Source organism: Hydra vulgaris, chromosome 13 (assembly GCF_038396675.1).
Source record: "Hydra vulgaris chromosome 13, alternate assembly HydraT2T_AEP".
Lineage (NCBI taxonomy): Eukaryota > Metazoa > Cnidaria > Hydrozoa > Anthoathecata > Hydridae > Hydra > Hydra vulgaris.
In genome coordinates, this window is record NC_088932.1 from 31,059,447 (window position 1) to 31,079,020 (window position 19,574).

General features: G+C 28.7%; 1 protein-coding gene across 1 annotated transcript; it reads right to left on the minus strand.

Annotated features, from left to right (window-relative positions):
- Positions 1-3,836: 3,836 nt before the first annotated feature.
- Positions 3,837-13,293, minus strand: LOC136089797 (uncharacterized). The gene is made up of 8 exons (XM_065815886.1): positions 12,918-13,293; positions 12,647-12,858; positions 12,044-12,320; positions 9,571-9,846; positions 9,078-9,142; positions 4,543-4,778; positions 4,191-4,449; positions 3,837-4,082 (listed from the first exon to the last, which is right to left on the minus strand). Exons 1-8 carry the CDS (start codon positions 13,291-13,293, stop codon positions 3,837-3,839), a joined length of 1,947 nt encoding a protein of 648 aa, XP_065671958.1.
- Positions 13,294-19,574: the final 6,281 nt, after the last annotated feature.

Here is a 19,574-nt window from a genome sequence, read left to right on the forward strand (position 1 = left end):
GTTTCCAAACTCCCTATCAATAAAGGGGGTTTAAACATTATCGACGTGAAAAAAAAATTACAATCAATCCAACTAAGTTGGATTTCCAAATATTTTGATGAGAACAAGCAGGGAGCATGGAAAGATTCAGCCCTTCATATTTTTAATAATTACCGACATGCAAATCAAGGAAATCTTATATTTCTCACCACGCATTCTTCCAAATCATTAAAAACTCTACCCCCCTACTACCGTCAAACAATAAAAACCTGGAGTCATCTCTATAGAAAATTCAACAACCACAAAAATCTTACCATCGAGGAAGTACTAAACCAACCAATATTCTACAATCCATATATAAGACACGAGCGTAAAATTCTCAAACTATCTCCAGAATCCACAAACAACAGCATAATCAAGATAGGCGACATTTCAAAAGTATTTGCTAGCGGCTTTCTAGAGAGTCAACTCATCGGTATAAAGCAACACCTTCTAACAAAAATAATAAATTCACTACCGCCGAAATGGAAACACCTCATAAGTTCTCAAAGCCAAAGGTACTACCACAACAAAGCACTAACATCTATTTATCTAAAAAACTCACCCTCTCTCAAATTTATAAACCTCAAACCAAAAAATGTATACGCTATCTCCAAAAATGATGCAGAAATAAACCTAACAGGAAAATTTTACAGATGGGCAGACTACTATAAATATAGCATGAGAAACATAACAACAAAAGACTGGTCCCAATTATTTAACTACATCCACAAAAGTAACATCAACAATAAAGCAGACGAAATTAAATACAAACTAATACACTTTGCAATTCCAACCAACTCGATTTTTAAAAAAAGAGGCTTTGGAACAGACGATCTCTGCCCTCAATGTATGAAAAAAAAGGAAAACCTTCCCCATATGATGTTTAGATGTGAAAAAGCACAACCACACATAAAATACACACTCGCTCTTATTCAAAAAATCTATCCACATCATCCACCTCTTAAAAATACATTCAAAACTTTACTTTTTCCTTTAACACCTGTAAATAGTTTTTATATTGAAAATTTACTTCTTAACGAACTTTTATATAAATTATATTGTAATAGAATGAGGTCGTTCCATGAAAAGTCGATGTTTGCTAGAGTGAGTTTGTTAGAGGAATTCCAAAACAAAATCAAAAAGATTTTGTATGTGGAATTCGAAATTTCAAAAATATCAAACAGTAAAGAGTTTTTTCTTTTACAATGTGAAAAAATCTGGAGCGAAGATAACAAAATTAAAATAGATATAAACAACAATGTTTTTTTAAACTAAAATGCCCAGAATATTTTTGGAACTTTTTCGATTATTAACGAATCTTGCTTTTCATGTTTTTCTTGTTTGTTTTTTTTTGTTTTGTTTTTTGATTTTATTTCATTTTCGTTTCTTCTTATTTGTGTCTGTGAGGTCTTCATTTTTTTATATTAAGTATTTAAATCTTGTGAGTTTTATATGTGACTTAGTAATGGAACAGTGGACCAGCTTGTAATTAATACCACTGTATTCATTATTAATATCTCTACAAGGCAGACGCCGGAGGAGAGAAATAAACAACAATATGATTTTAAGTTAAAAAAAAAGTATAAAAAAACATCATATTAAGTTATTTTATTCTACGAATCATGGTAAAACATAATACCACATAAGTCTCACAAGGAGGATAAGATGGAAAGGAAACATTTATTCTTATAAAATAGTTTTAAAATCAGTTATACTTTTTGCCATATCTTGCATCAATTCTACAATATGAAATGGAGTCTGTCTTTTACACCCAATTTGCAATTTTACTCGCAAAATATTTCCATCCAATTCGACAGAATTTTTGTGTATTTGTGTTGCAATTAACGTGTTACAAATAATGTGTTAAAATTAATTGCCATCGTATCATATAAGAATGTCCGCATTCTGGAAATGCGATTTCAATGAAAATTCCGCGTTATGGAAAATTTTAATGATGTCAAACATCTTATTTTTAATATAATAATAACCATAAATCCCAGACAACGAATTAATTTACAGCTTTTGTTTTGGCTAGTGCACAAATTCTAAAATAGCTCTTCAGATGAAATCATTTATAAAAAAGTTATATAACATTAAAGTAAATTGATCCTTTTCTAACTTTTCAAATGATAATTTCATTATAACAATACAAAAAAAACCGCACTTCATGAAAGCACGTGAACATTAAATGAAAGCACGTGAACATTAAATGAAAATAATTTTCTTCTTTTGTAAATGTTATTAGTTGATTAATTATGTAAATTTAAATTTTTTTGGAAATCAATGACTTGAAGTTTTTCTTTTTGTGATATAAACAGTGTACTTCGTTTTCAGAAATAAAATTTTTTTGCATTTTTGTGGTGTTGTTCTTGCTGTAATTCTGATTTTTTTGTTTTTTTAAAACTTTTGTTCTTTATTAAAATTTAAAAAAGCATTCTGTTATAAAATATAAAATATAATAAATATTTACATAACTGCCATCAGGGACGTGGTGGCACCTGAAAAGCAGGTACGAATTTCCAGAAGAAGGGCCCGGTGAAGTACTTTTAACGAGAGACAAATACGCGATCAAGGAAAATTATATTTATACTAAAAAAAGTTTTTAATGGATACAAAATATTGCGTAACTCATTTGTATCAGCGTAGTTTTTTTATTATGTCTGAATGCGTCAAATTCCATATTTTCTCATGTTCCATTGACAAGAGAATACAATCCCCAACATGCTCTAATGTCAACCGATTTGCTGGACGAGTTTTGACAAGTTTCAGTTTGCTGAAAACTCTCTCGCACTCTGCTGAACTTGTTGGAATTGTACTGAAATCTTGTATAGAACTGCAACTGAGGGGAATACAGCATCTAACATAATCTTCAGTATAAAGTTGTAAATGGTGAGGAAAGAAGGCAAAGTTTTGTTATCCTTCTCAGCAGCCTTTCTTGTTATCTCCACAAAATTGACCATTTCAGTAGCGAATTTATTTAAACTGATACCAATTTTGAATTTTTTAAGCACTGATTGAATTTTTTCTTGTGAATTAGTGTTAGCCACTGATCTTTAGTCTGAGTAAGCCGTTCATCTTCTGTTTCATCGAAGTTCAATCGTTTCTTTTTGCGAGTCCTTTTCTCAACAAATGTTTGCTGTTCAAGCTGAGCTTCAGTTGAAATTTTAACTTTGAATTTTTAAATTTTTTAGATAAAATAGCATTTTGGCTAGTACTGTCCCTTAGTACTTGAAGCATTTCTAGTGATACAAAGACAGACATTATAGCAATGGAAAAATCAAGTGTTTCTCCTTGAAGAATTTTATTTAGGGACCCAAGGTAGTAAAAATTTCTTTGAAGAGATATAAGTCACAATTGCTTCATATGACTGAAATCGGGATAAAAGACCTCGTGCTTCACTTCATTTCATTTGAAATTTTTTCAAGGTAATCGATTACTGCAGGGTATAGTGTCAGCAGTCGGTCTGTAGCATTTTGTAAGGAACTGAAACGAACACTGTGGGTAGCAGCCAGTTCAAGAGACTGATCCACCTCCTCAAGAAGAGGTTCGCACTTCTTAAATATATTATTTCGTTTCCTTGAGTTTCTGTATATAAAAGTCTTTCATTTCTGTACATCACCAGGCTTGTTTTCTGTTCCAAAAAGGTTAACAGAAACAACAGAAGATTTTGCACAAGCTTTCATAACCAGATTTGTTCCATGAGATCGACAATAAATATTTATTGCCGTGGGAGAATACTGCATCAAGTGTGTTGCAACTTATTTGTTTATTCCTTGCATATTGCTCGCACCATCAAAAGATATACCCACACACTTTTAAATATCTAGGTTATTTAATTTCAGTTCATCTTTGATTTTTTCACTTATTTCTTCGCCAGAAGTTGTTTCAGTTTCAACCATTAAAATCAGATGCTCCTTTACAACGGTCTCTTCTGCAGCAAGCGTAAAATAACGTAGTACAATAGAAGTTTGCTCACAGAGTGTAATATCAGTGGTGCCATCAGCTGATAGTGAAAAGAGTACTGAATTATTTACCTCTTCTGAAATATCCTTCTTGACCATCTGTGTCATTGTATGAATTAGCTTGTTTTGTGTATAATTAGAAAGAAACGTAAAAAATTAGAATTTTTTTTGCATTATTTGGATTGCTTTGCAAACAATGCAAAATACTTTGTCTAGTGATAGAGAGTAAGTTAGCCATGACCTTTTCTGCACAACTTCAATGTCATTAACTTTAACTGATTCAGTGTAATACTTAGATAACCTTGAATGTTTTGTTGGCTGATTTGGCCCTAATACAATAAATTGCTTTTTATCAATCATCTTTGCAATTTTTAGCTCTAGAAATTTAGCTGAATCATTTTCATTGACATTTACAATGTTGTCTGGTTGCTTTTGATAATCTTTTCTGCTAGAGTTAGGTCCATCGCTGCAGTTACAGGCACTTCATAATTACCCATTTCTACAGTCACTTACTCAGTTTCAGTAATGTTTCAGTTTCTGAATGTTTCTGAATATCTACTCCTTTATCTGCTGCTGCTGTTCTACTCCTTTATTTGCTGCAATTATGACATCTTGATTATTGTCTGTTTCTTGTACAGATGATTGGTCACTAATCTCTGTGATTGGCTCTGTTTCAATAATAGGGCTACTTGTGATATTCACAATGGATATTGATGTTAATTCTACATTCTCTGTTGCTGTAAAAGATGTCCCAGATTTTTCTCTGTATTTGTTGCACTTCCATTGACGCGAGACCTGCCGTTAACTTTAACTGTTTTGGATCATTACCAGCTGCTTTCAATTCGCCAGATTTGTATTTCCATGTTGCCTCTTTTTTTTTCTTCCTTTATTTCACCTGAAACATAAATAAATATAAAGTTAAAAATATGTCCTATGATAGAAACCAGGGCATTGGTTTCTTTGAGTTATAGCTATTATCGGTCCATGGAATTTATAAATAGTAGCACTATTTATAAATTCCATGGACTGATAGGGAGTGGACTGGAGCACCTTGAGTAGTAGTGAATGAAAGTAATAGCAAAAATTCATTAGGCACAAAATTTTATTTATCAAACATATATTAACCATATTTATCAATGCAAAGCAAATGAATTCATGCATTTTATATATTTATTGTTTTGAACTTTCCAATAACAATTTTCTCTTTTTTCTGTTCATAGGATGGGTAATTTCATCAGATAAAGAGGAGAACATCGTTTAATCGTTCGTCACAACAATGCTTGTTTTCGGTATCCTTTTCGTTTAGCAATACTGCCTAATCTTCTTCTGTTTCACCCATCCTTGCGTCAACATATCGTTCTCTTCGTTTTTTTAGCCGAAATGCTCGTTGTTTAGCTGATTCATTTGCTCTAGCTCGAAATTTCCTTTCTCTTTCTCGAGCAAGACAAGCTAATCGATTAATTTCAGTTTCCAGCTTTCTTTTTATATTTAGCTATCTTCTTTATATTTCTACGTTTATAAGATATTTACTTTAAAAACTTTATTATTTTTAATTACTATTTACAAGTAAAGATTAAAGCATTACTTACTTTTTTACAGTATAAAATCTATCAATTTCAGGTCAACAACGTTTTTTATTATTATTATTCTACAGCGATTTTATTTATTTACGCTAAACAAATTTTGTTGTTTTTTGTTTGTTTCAATTACTTTTCTTAACAAATTATTTATTTGCGCTAAAGTTTAGCGTATTTCTTTTATTATTACCGCTTACCTAGTGTTTGTTTTGCGCGGACACCAAACAAACAAACAAACAAACAAACCGACGTGAAAGCAAGTTAAATAAAATGTTGTAAAAAATGCCCTGATAGAAACTTATAGAACTAAAATAAACTTTTTCTCTTTGAGGATTCGGGACCCAGTTTCCTGAGACAGAATCAGGGCCCAGTACAAGTCCTTGTACCCTCGTACTGGGCCACCACGTCCCTGATTGCCATAAAGGAAATAAAAAAAGGCGGGGACTCCGAGAAGACCGTAAGGTCTTGTCGCCGAGAACCGCTAACAGGTCACGGTCGTTTAAATATTAGGATAAAGCGTTATGTTTAGGTACGCATGCGCCAGTTTTTAGTTAAAAATTTAGAGCTTTTAAAATAGCTGCGGTTTATAACTACGAAGTGAATTTTAGATGACAACCATTTATTTGCATTTTTTGGTGTGCTGTTCAGTATTATAAACTTTATTTTTTTTAAATCAATGAACAACCGTCATCTTTTTAATATTAGGCAAATAAAATAAGTTTAAAAACAAATTAAGATGCATATAGTTGTATTTCTGTAAAAGCTATTTTGCTGTAGGAGAGCGACTTGTTTTTTTTTTTTTGAAACAAATTTTCAGAATTTCTAACTACGAATTTGAAAATTTTTTCTTCAACTTCTTTAATGTTTTTTACTTTATGGTTGATTACTTTTTGGTTCTTGCTTAAATTTAATTTTAGTAGAAAAATGTATTTCTATCGTTTGAGTAGTAAAGTGCTAAGATTTTTTCTTATATCTTTGTTCTGATTTTAAACGATCATGTTATAAAAATAAATATAAAAATAAAATTGTTTATTAACATTAAATTTGCTAATTGAAAAGTAATGTTTTTTTTACATACTTTACATTGCATGTATTTGGAAACATGCAATTGCTAAAAAAAAACACACACATATATCATAGGTGTGTGTATGTATGCAACATACAAATGCATGCAAGAATATATATATATATATATATATATATATATATATATATATATATATATATATATATATATATATATATATATATATATATATATATATATATATATATATATATATATATATATATATATATATATATATATATATATATATATATATATGAAGACCACACGGGAAAAAACGGCAGAGTCACACTTTTGTAGTTTAGAGTTATTCGCATTTTACAGTTTGAAGCCATATGCAATAGTAATTATGAAACAAAGTGTCACTTTCATTATTTTTTTTTAAAGAGTGCCCATTTCATAATCTAATTATGCAGAAATATTGCTTAGACCTTGTATATTTAGAAAGATTTAGAACAATGATGTAAAGAGGGTTAAAATGGACTCTGCCTTTTTTTCCATTGTTTTGGACTATGCCGTGTTTTCCCTTGTTTTTATTCTTAAACTCAACTAAAGAGTTATTAGACTAATTTTATAAATAAAATAGTAAACTACCTGTCGGAACAAATTGAACACAGGGCAGATTGAGTGGCCACTGCTTACTAGAGGATTGTGTGGCCAGAAGAATGCCCATCCATCTTTACTGTAAATGCTGTAAAGTTTACTTTACCCCAACTAATGTCAGATACCCATCAGAGTTGGTAGACTCGGGGACACCCTCACGTCACAGAAACAAATCCTAGTCTTAACCAGGGTTTAAACCCATGACCCAGGTATAATTTAATAAGTAGAGAGCTTTAAATTAATTTTTCTTTTTATGATAGTTTTATATTATTATTATTAATACATGTAATATTTTTAATGTTTGGAAATTATTTTAACCTTTCTTTTTAGTTTTTTAATAAGTTCACTATGTCTGAGGTAATAGTATAGTTTCATAGTTAGGCCTATAGTTAGAAAACAGACACCTTACAAATACAGACTAATCAACGAAAAATACACAAACAAAACAACAAAAATACACAAACAAAATAAAAAAAACAACAACAAGAACAAATATTTTTCTTTATATAAAATGAAGAACTAATTTTGTTTTAATACTGGTAAGTAAAGAACCAATTCTTATATTTCAGTTAAATTTAATCATCTGAAAGGTCATCTAGTGGATCATCATTAGTTTCATCATGTTCCAAACTGTCATAAAATTCAGGGGCTGAAGTGAATTTCTTGAGGACCTGTAGATCTTTGTATTTGGCCAAAGAAATAATAATTTTTTTCATGTATAGTCTTACAGGCTCACCAATATTGACAGCTTTATTTTAACGCCTAGCGTTGGACAAAATAGTGGTATTAAGAATAGGTCCATTCCATGAGTCACTATGACTAATTACTCCAAGTGATTTTTTTGAGAACATGACTTCTTTTGAAGGCCTCATCGGTACAGGACATCCAGCTTTATACACAGGTTTTAAAAACCTGTCATATTTTTTACCATATCCTGGTTTAGCTCAATGACGTTGTAGGGACTTGGATTTTTTCTAGCAGCCCTAAATATTTCATGCCAGTCTGAGGTGTGCTTGCATGTGCTTTACAATTAATAAGACCCATGTCTTTATCACACTAAAGATAAGAATGGCCTCTTTCTGGAAATGATATCTTGATAGAATCAAACCTTTCCCTCTGATTAACTAGGAAATCCAGAAAACGAATCATTGTATAGTTTTTATTCTGACCCGCACACGAGTCACAAAATAATTCCAAATGTTTGAATTCTCCACTCAAATGATTCATAAAAAAATGGAAAAGAATAGAGGTGACTTCATCTGCACCTTTCTTGACAATAGTTTCATCATATGAATAGATAAAAACTTCATTACTTGAGAGCAAGTGAATATTGAATGATAAAAAAGTTAATTTCCTTCTGTAATAGAAGTCATTTGTTGTTATGTTTGGCAGGCTCAAGTTTTTATTAAAATCTATGGTAATGGCTTCAAAGTTTGGATCTTTACTTGCCTTGAGCCGAGCTTCTCGTTTTCTTCTATAAAAGGTGTCCGCCTTTCTTTGATGAACGTCCCTTTCTAATTGGAGTTTTTGAAGAGCCTGCTTAAGCTGTTCACTGTCAGGATTGTTGGAAAGATCATTAGAAGCTTTTTCAATAATAATCTTTATTTCATCACATTTCAAACAGGTATCTGTTCTTGGGTATCCAAAAGAAATATTGAAATCACTGTTAAATATTTTTCTTTATGTTTCATAAAAAACCTGCAGATCAGGATAAATGTCATTAAACATTGAATATATTTTGTTTATATTCAACTCCTCGGGCAAATAGATGCGGCGACTTTTCCCCAAAGAGTAGTGAGATTGTCTTCCTCTGAAGGATGATATGTGGTTTTGTATTCTTTTTACCACAACATCACTAAGTCTATGAGGTCTGTTACTGTGCTGTCCTCTTTGATCCTTTGGTGGTTCCCCTGTGCAGAGAAAATATATTTTTGAATTTTTATTTTCTTATATTTATAACTTATAAACATTTAAAAATTAAATTAAAAAAATAAACATGCTTAAGTTTTATGTTACAGGTCAAAAGTATAAGCCTAAGCCTTAGACTAAAGCCTACTTGTTTTATTAATGTTGAAATTAATAAAAAGATTTTTTACCTATGGCCGGGTATGACCATGGCCTAGCCTATGACTCCTACTCCTATGAATGACCTATCTCTATAAAAAGCATAATCCTAAATATTGTATTGACGCAATATTGAAACTTCAAATAGTTTAATAAAATATGTTAAGACTGGATCATACTTGTTTAGAAATTATATTTATATTTGTATAAATATAATTTCTAAACAATAAATGTAGAAAGTACACTAGTGACTAGTAATAAGTAGTAGGCCTACCTGTAGTTGACAAGCTCCGTTTTATTGTCTCCACTCTGCCTTTCTTGATACCAAATATCGAATGAAAAGCATTGAAGCACACTTGTGCAAATTGTTCTTTATCATTTACAAAAACCTTGTATTTATAGCTGTTTTTATTTAATTTTATCTGGTCTTCTTTCCGTGGTCTTCTTCTTGTGACATCACACACTGTTATAACCCCAGCCAGAAAAGAATCTTGCAAATCTTTGGTGGACATTGCATTAAACTTAGCCAATAAACGTGCCCTATTATCTCCTGTTACAATTTCAAAACACTTAAATCTTGTACATTTTTAGTCTGGTCCTGTTGTGTGATTTGACAGTTTTTGTTTTTTTAGTTTTTCTTTTAATCTTCCAACTATTTGTCTTTTCTTCGGTCTATTCGTAAGTTCAACGCGTTCACGACAATTCGCCATCCTTAATGATGTTTTCATCAGCGTTGCCTTCCATTGGATTTTGGAATCACGTGACGCTAAATATCACATGACATTAGTGACTTTGCTTTTATTTTCATTGTAAACAATGGACTATGCCTCTTTTTCCATTGTACAGGGTTTTTTCTTCTCTATTTTTCCTAAGGATATTGCCGTTTTTTTCACTTGAAAGGTAGTTTAGCACATACTATATATGACTATATATAGGACAGGGGCAATAACTTAGGAAATTAAAAAATGTGACTCTGCCGTTTTTTCCCGTGTGGTCTTCATATATATATATATATATATATATATATATATATATATATATATATATATATATATATATATATATATATATATATATATATATATATATACATATATATATATATATATATATATATATATATATATATATATATATATATATATATATATATATATATATATATATATATATATATATATAAATATATATATATATATAAATATATATATATATATATATACATATATATACACAAATATATGTATATAAATGCATATATATAAATATATATATATATATAAATATGTTTATATATATATATTTATATATATGTACATATATATATATAAATATATATATATATAAATATATATATATATATACATATATATATGTATATAAATGTATATATATAAATATATATATATAAATATGTTTATATATATCTATATATATATATATATATATATATATATATATGTATATATATATATGTTATATATATATATATATATAAATATATACATTTATATATATATATATATATATATATATATATATATATATATATATATATATATATATATATATATATATATATATATTTATATATAAATATATATGTATATATATATATGAATATATATACATATATATAAATATATTAATATATATATATATATATATATATATATATATATATATATATATATATATATATATATATATATATATATATATATAAATATATATATGTTATATATAGAGATATATGTATATATAGCAAAATAATGCCATTTTGGTAAATTTAATTTGGTGCCAGTATGCTTAGTATGTTAGGAATTTGTTTTAGTGTGCAAATAATATAATTTAAAGAGGCACCATAATTCAAAAAATCTAACAAACTTAACCAGGTTCTTAACGAATTAGGTTAAAAAATAAAAAACAAATTTATAATTAGTTTGTTGAACAACAAGATTTGTTAAAAAGAGGCACTATCTTAACCGTAAATGCTACTGTTGCAAGCTATGAAATTAATCTCTTTAGTTACAAATTCTAAACCATTCAGTGACGGGGAAAGATTACTTAAATTTAAAATTATTCACACCCCTTCCCTCCTCAATGCATTTTTTGTGCATTTAGTCGGAAAAATTTACCCTTTTAAATAAGCCGGCAAATGTAGACCTTTTAGACCAGTGAGTCGTCGAATTTCAAAAAACAAGGACTTTTTTTTTACTTTTTTAAATTTTAATTGCACCCCACCACGTGACACCTATTAGCACCTGCCCTGGTGGCAGCTCAATGATTGAATACTGATGTTTTTTCCAGACAGGAAAAGAAAATAAAGACTGGAAAGAAATCAACTTGTCATTAATTAAGCTGTTTGTAAAAAAGCTCATCAGATAAACAAAAAAAAATACAAGTGTTTTAAATTACTAAGAACTATAAGTGAAAACAAATTTTAGTTCAATTCGAACTCTTTCAACATTATTTGATAAAGAAATGTTTTTCATTATTTGTTTTCTTTAATAAAAACTAACTGGTTCAATAAGCTCGGCGCAAGCCGGTTCCGCAGCTCCGTATCTATTAAACCGGTTGAACTAAATAAACATTCTGATGGTACCGATGCCGCTGGAACTGAAAATATTACCTGTGCAATTTGTGTCAAAACCGGGAACAATTTTTGATTAGCTTGGAGAAATTCGATGGCACTATTTTCGAAATAAAGTATTGCAGACTGTAATCGTTCTGAAAGTATTGCAAACTGTAATCGTTTATTTCTTTTTCCAGTTTATCATTGTTTTCAATTAAATGACAACATGATTTATCAGTTACAACTTCAATTAAGTTGATTGGCTTTCGTCTTCTGTTGTTAACGAATGAAGTAGTATTTGTAAACGTTGGCGTTGACGATTGCTGAAATGTTTTTATGGTATTGTCAGTTGAGCTGCTTGATGAGTTTAAAGTGTTATTTAAACAATTTGTTTCAATTTTTATATCGATTTCTTCGGATTCTTTAAGATGTATTTCATAAATGTTTTTCTAAACATTTTTGCCTTTGTAATGCATTTATACCTATCGATATCATTTTTGATAAACTCAAATTTACGAAATTTGAAATCAAGAAAAGTAGCTGCTAAGAAAAAAATCATCAGCAAAAATGTATTTAAAACGCCCTTTTAGAGACCTTAATAATTCCTTTTGAAAAGTCTTAACTAGTTCTGTAAAAATGGGTTGCGATTAAAGTATTTCATTTAGTAGAGAATACAATGTTGGAAACAGAAATGTTACTGTAACATATTTCTTTCGCTAAAAATTTTTGTTAGCTCTTTTATTGGGTGTAACAAATCACATAAATCCTCCAGCACCTTAAATTCATTAGCAGTGGGAAGATAGTCTTTTATATTTTGGTATTCGATGCTTATCATATCCAACGCAGTTTTATTAGTTAATATAGATTCAATCATATCGAATTGGCTATTCCAGCGAATAGCTATATCCTGTACTAATTTTATTTTAGTTTCATATCGAAATATTTCTTGAACTTCTCTTAACTTTTTTTTTGTAACATCTCCGAATGCTTAAATAAACCAACAATGTGCATAAAGGATGAAATTACCTTGGCGATTTCAAATTTGCCTTCGTTAATTTTTTCAATTTCTTTAACTTCACTTTCTGTAATTTCTTTATTTATTAATTTTTCATTACCGTCGTAATCCTTTACTTCGTAACACTTTGAACCATTTTTTAATTTTTTTACTTTTATATCTCTCGTGTTTAAAAGATCGTTAACCATAAGATTCAAACGATGACCAGCACATGGAATCTTAAGTACATTATCATCAAATTTATTTACTGCAGAGAAAATTTTTGCACCTGAGTCAGTAACTAGTGCAAAAATCTTATTACTGATTGACCATTCACTGAAGATTTCGTTTAACGTATTAAATAAATATTCAGCTGTTTTCACTTCAGACATAAACCTAAGATCCAGGTTTCGGTCAACCAGAATCATATTTTTATCAATAAAATGACAAGTCACACCGAGGTAGCTGTTTTTACTCAATGATGACCAAACATCACTAGTAATTTAATGAAATGACATCCCTTCAATTCTAGCATTAAAATTGATCTTAGATTGTCCGTAATTGATGGAATTAATTTTTTGCTCACCGTATTTATGCATGGCATTTTGTAGCTTTTGTTTAACTTACTAACTAAATTTACAAAATCTGGATGACATACTATCGAAATCGGCTGATCAGTACCAACAATAAAGTTTATCAACAACTTGTTTAATTTTTTATGACCAGTCTCTTCAAAACTATTTTCATTACCGCTTTCAATATCGGATGTATCGTCATCGTTGAGTAAAATTGTTGATTTTTTATATATTTTTGAATTAATGCAATGATCAATTGATAAATGGGATTGCATTGAACTGGTCGAACTGTTGTAAGGTAGAATCTTATAACATATACTGCATTTTGTTTGATTCTTTTGGTATTTTTCAAAATATGTCCAAACGAAGCTTCGTTTTCTTATTCCTTTCTTAATAACGGATTTATTTGTTTTTGACATGTTTATTCAAACTAAAAAGCAAGTAGTTTTTTTACTCGTACGCATACAACAAATATTAATAAATTAGTATCTTATGTTATTAGTAAATGTGTAACACATGTTACTTCACTTAGGGTACCGAGCGATTAAGGAGATTATTATAAGTTTAGTTACATTTTGAAGTTATGTAACAAAAAGATTGATTAGGTATAAATATAATTGTTTGAAATCGTTGTAAATCTCATCTAAATAACCACTAGAGAATAATTAGCCGTTTACATGGCAACAATGATTTCATAACTTGCGTTAGAGGCCCTTAGGGAATTGCATATTATAACTTTTAAACATCATAATTATATCATTTCGGAAAAGCGCACGAGCTTTTATGTAAATTCTAAATCTAAGGTTTAAACTTACGTTATGCAAATTTAAAATTAAAAAGTATTTAAACTAGTGTTGCTATCGATTTTGAATAAATCGACTAAAAGTCTACTAGTCGAAATTAGTCGACTTTAAAAAATCTAATAGCGGAACTAATCGACTTTGGATTATCTACTAATCGACTAAAAGTCGATTATGTCTAATAATAGCATTTATGCATGCATTTCTTATATCTTTTTATTTGATTGAACATTATAAATCTTTTTAATTTTATTTTGTTTATCAAAAGCAAGTATGACCGTTGAATAGAATGTAGTTTTTTCAGAGCCGAAATAAAATATTTGCCCACCTTCCTTTCATATTAAATTAAAAAATTAAAATATAGTATCTCCCTCCATCCTAACGACCTCTCTCCTAATCCAGCACTAAGTTTTTTGTTTACTCTGTTGAAGTTCATTAAGGGTTTGAGGATTTCAGCAACTTAAAAAAAATTACTTTTAGTTACCGGTACCGGTATCTGCGGTCACTTAGAACAACTAAAAGTACTCAAGAGTAACTTATAATACACTAAAAGTAGCTTCACAACGTCTTCAGGTAAATATGATGGTAACTAGAATTAAATTCCGCCTAAGTTTACAATTCGTAATGTTAACAGTAAGTAACTTGCCGAATCTTAGTTCTAACATAGTATCTAAAAAATAATATACAAACAACCAGGCCTGAAAAGAGGTTGGGAAAGATTCATTGGGTGTGTGTTTGTAAAAATAATATTATTTTCATCTTACACTATTTTTGTATACTTTTTCTCTATTTTTACTATATTAACATTTTATTTATATTAATTTTTCATTTCTTCAGTATTTTTATAAATAATAAATAATCAAAATTACAAATTTCTTTTTTCGATATCCCAATTAATTTAAATCCAAAATATTGTTAGTTAGCTTCTGTATTTCTGGGTTTACGACTGATCATTTAACGATGGCTCGCCAAAAAAAGGTTTTTCCGCATGCTTTTTGGCATTTGCCTTTTTATAGTCCAAAGATTTTTCCTGACGGCCCTGCATTATTAAACAACTTCATAACATATGACAATTATTATTTTAAAAAACTTTATAGTTATGTGTTGTTGTTTTTTTTTGCTTTTTTTAGCAGTCTTTGCATGCGATTATTAAAAAGATTTTCATACAATATCAATACAATATACAGTGCTGATCCGTTTCGTTCTTTAACTAGGGCTCTAAAGATAATTAAATTGTGAGACCCTTCATATCTAAATAGTTTATTTTAAAACTTATACTTACTTTTATTTTACTATTCTAGACTTATATTTGTTTTATATTTATCAAGAAATCAAAAGGACTTTTCCACAATATTAAATCATTTGGACCTAACAAAATTTATCCTGCGTGGCGTTCATATTGTTTTGTTTCATTAATATTTAAGTTGTATAATTTAAAAACGTATAAAACAGACGTAAATTACTAGATTTCTTTTATTACCCCCCCTCTCACATTTTGACGAAATCGGCTTTTAGTCGACTTGGTCGATTTCGAAAAAGTGTTAGTCGTTCAAACTATAATTTCAAAAATTTTAATATAAGTTCAAAAGTCGGCTTTGGTTGACTTTTGAAAATATATTAGTCGACAGTCGAACTTTTTAATAACATCACTAGTTTAAATATAGTTTAACCAAATATAGTTTTGAATTTTATTTTGAATTAGAAGTTCAAATTTTTTTATTCAATATTGAATGAAGATGCTTTTAAGCATCTTTATTCAATAATTAATAAGTAAAAACTTGAATAAAAGAATAAGTTAAAATTTAAAAAACTATACGTTCAAAATTTATAATTTAAATTGTAAACAAAAACACTTAAGTAGCTTTTGCTATAGGTAGGTTTTATTCACTTTGAGAGAGCTAATATTTTATATGAAACATTTCACCGTGTAGATGTAAGGGGTCATTTGCAAATTATTTCACGCAAAAAACTTTTCAGATCCCCCTCCTCCCTTTCGAAAATATTTCGAAGCAAATTTAAGAATTCCGAAAGTGAAAAATTGTTTCAGTAATATTTTCAGAGTTTCGAAATCGCAAAAATATTTCGAAACAAATTTTTACAATTTCGATAGTGAAAAATTGTTTTGCTAATATTTTCAGAATTTCGAAATCGCAAATATATTTCGAAAAAATTTTAAAATTTCGAAAGTGAAAAATTGTTTCGGTAATATTTTCAGAATTTCGAAATTAAAATAATATTTCGAAGCAAATTTTACAATTTCGAAATGAAAAAATCGTTTCGATACAAAATTAATTAGTTTGAAATTATTTCGAACTTACCGAAACAAAAATAGAGTTTCGAAAACTTTTTTTTTTATCGAAAATTCGACTTTTGCTTTCGTGAACAACCTTAATATTTATTTAAAACTTTAACGATATCATTTTTCCAGTCAGACTCACATTTTCTTGTTGCAATTCGGAAGCTGCTTATAAAGCTGTGTTTTTTTGGTTTATTTGAACTTTGTTTGTTTGTTTAAACTTTGTTTTGCACACTCTTTGATCAAGTGACACAAATAAACGCGAACAATAACATACAAGAATAGACTTCTAGACCATAGTTATATTCTATTGGTTATGTTTGTATAATGCTCTATGACGTCTAATCTCACTACCAACCAATGAGTTCGTACAATGAACATAAATTCAATTATTAAAATATTTGATCAATTAAATGAACTTATTAAGAGCTAATAATGTAGAACTTTTTAGATGAACTTATTACCTTGCGATACACTGCATCAGAAAAGTTTGACAAAATCAAAATACTCGATGATAATATTTCTGTTCTAATTGAAGATGTTAATGACTTACAACCATGGCCTACTATAGTGGCAGGCCGAGTAAACCTACGGCTTTTAAAAAAACGAGTTTTTTTAAATATACATTTGTAATATGGCGCATTCTAGAGAAAGAACGTGGTCTATTAATTTTTTATGTGATAAATTTCACTTATATGTATATATAATTTGCTTTATTTTTAGAGCTAAGTAATTAGATTGTTATAATATGGTTTTTAAGTGTTGTGTCACTGGATGCAGAGGTAACTACGATGTTATCAAGTCTGTAAAAGTTTTTCGCCTTCCAAATAAAAAAAATGTAGATGAACGAAAAAGATGGATAAGTGATATACTTTGCGAGAATATTCTAGATAACCCAAATACTTTTATTTGCGAAGATCATTATCCTAAAGATTATGAAAAAGTTTTAGTTTATGGAAAGTTAAGACCAAAATATCCACCATCTGTATTTTCTTGTGTAAATCCAAGTCAAATTCCGACTCCGCATGCACCGCCAAGATCAACAACTAAATCATTGCCATCTTTAAGTAATATTGTGTCTGATGAAATGCAGGATTTTTTAAAGGCTGACAAAATTTCATCCTTTGAAGATTTGTGTAATAAAATAAAGTCTAAAACTATCTTCCATTTCCAATAACATCAAATATTGATGGAAACTGTTTACATCTTCAATCTGCTAATACATTGAACAACTTGGGTGTTCCAAAGTTTATTTTGAAAATAAAAAATGATTTACCCTTTGATTGCTACCACTGTGGTGTTAAGTGCACCATAAAACCTTTTTCTTACAATCATATGAATAATATTGACTGTTTTAGTTGGCTCCATGCTGCTATACGCTATCTGAATTTTTTGCAATTGATCACAAGAAAAGTATTATTATAGAACAAATGTTAAGTACAAACTCATTAGTGTTCATTGGTAAAAAAAAATATTCTCTTGATATGGTTGCTAGGGCGTTTGAATACTTTTCATTGTCAAAATCTCTTTGTTCTCGCTTTCGTGTGATGATATAGTATATTGGAAAAGTTTGCGACCAAGAGACCGTCCGTCCGAGTTCAAAAAAATAGTTTAAAAAACGTGAAACCGGTCACAACCGATCGACCAACCGATCAATCGAAAGGATCCGAGAAAAAAAAAAGCGTCCAAGTAAAAAAAAAAGAATGACGTCACGCGGATGCGCAGATGTAAAATAAAGAATAAGGTGTAAAAATTTTTTTATATAAAAAAACTGTTAGAAATAAAAATTATTCTGTTCCCTGAAAATAGGGTAGTGTTTTTTCACAAAATTCTCAAACGTTATGTTTGGGTTACGTTTTTTTCCAATCGTGATGAAAGAATTATAAATATCGAGTTCTTCAATGAATCGTTTGTTAAATTTTGTAGCCATTTCCACAACGAATAATAATTTTTTTTATGATAAAATAATATTTTTTACCACAAAATTTGAATTTTCCATCATTGTATTAGTTTGCTAAAAAATAAAAATTTATTCATAATAATATTTACAAAATTTATTCATAATAGTATTTACAGTTTAAATTAAATGGGGGGCGTCACAAATCCATTCTTCTTCGATCCTAAAGGGAGGAGCGTCACATATTGATTTTTCTTCTATTTTTTCTTGTAATTGTTTTGTTTTTAAGTTTATAAATTTATTGCACTTTACAAAATTAAGACCTCGGAGAGGTCTTTTTAATTTCATGTTTGGTTGTTGGAATTCAAAAGATGAAGCGACGAGTTCCGTTTCCGAATTTTCATCATTATTAATATTCATTTTTTATTTATATTTAAAAAAAAGAATGTTAGTATAAAGTTGTATAAAAAAAGAGGAATAAAAAATAAAAAAAATAAGGAATAAAAAAAGACAAATTTAATAAAAAAAATATATTCTAAAATAAAAAAATACAAGTTATTTTGGTAGTTTACAAGCTTGACACGAGCCACATTTTTTTTACACAAAAGTATTTTTGGTTTAATAATCGTGATTGAGTGAGAGAATCCTTTTGTAAACGAAAATAGTAGAGATACATGGCTGTAAAAAAGAAAAAAAAATGAGTTAAAATAAATAAAAAAATAGAATTTTTAAAAAATAAAAAAAAATACCTTTTATTTGATTTCTAACTCTTTTGCTGGGTTTTTTTAGTATATCCACTTTTGTTTATTTTTTTAATTAGTTTTGCTATAAATATAAAATAGCATCATTTTTATGTACAAATTGATGAGAAATAATATAATCATATTGCTCTAAAACCCAATGAATATAATTTTTTAATATATAAAAATGATCATATTGTGTATTATTTAAAAATGGTAGAATACAATGTGAATTAAAAATTTTAACACTTATATATATGAAAAAAGCTTGATCGAAAAAAAATTCAAAATGTTCTCTGTATAAAAATCAAGGTCCAATTTCGGTTTTCTTGTAAAAAGTTTGAGTCCAAATAATATATTTATCCGAATCGTAATATTCAATAGGAATGACTTTGGCAAGT

What these genes read in the sequence shown, in the direction of transcription:
- LOC136089797 (XM_065815886.1), bottom strand. Translation starts at nt 13,293, where the DNA reads ATGATTCTGGTTGACCGAAACCTGGATCTTAGGTTTATGTCTGAAGTG. An exon ending in CCACTGCTAATGAATTTAAG is followed by an intron (nt 12,321 to 12,646) that starts GTGCTGGAGGAT and finishes AAAAATGTTTAG; the next exon opens with AAAAACATTTATGAAATACA. An exon ending in ATAGACTTAGTGATGTTGTG is followed by an intron (nt 4,779 to 9,077) that starts GTAAAAAGAATA and finishes AGTTAACGGCAG; the next exon opens with GTCTCGCGTCAATGGAAGTG.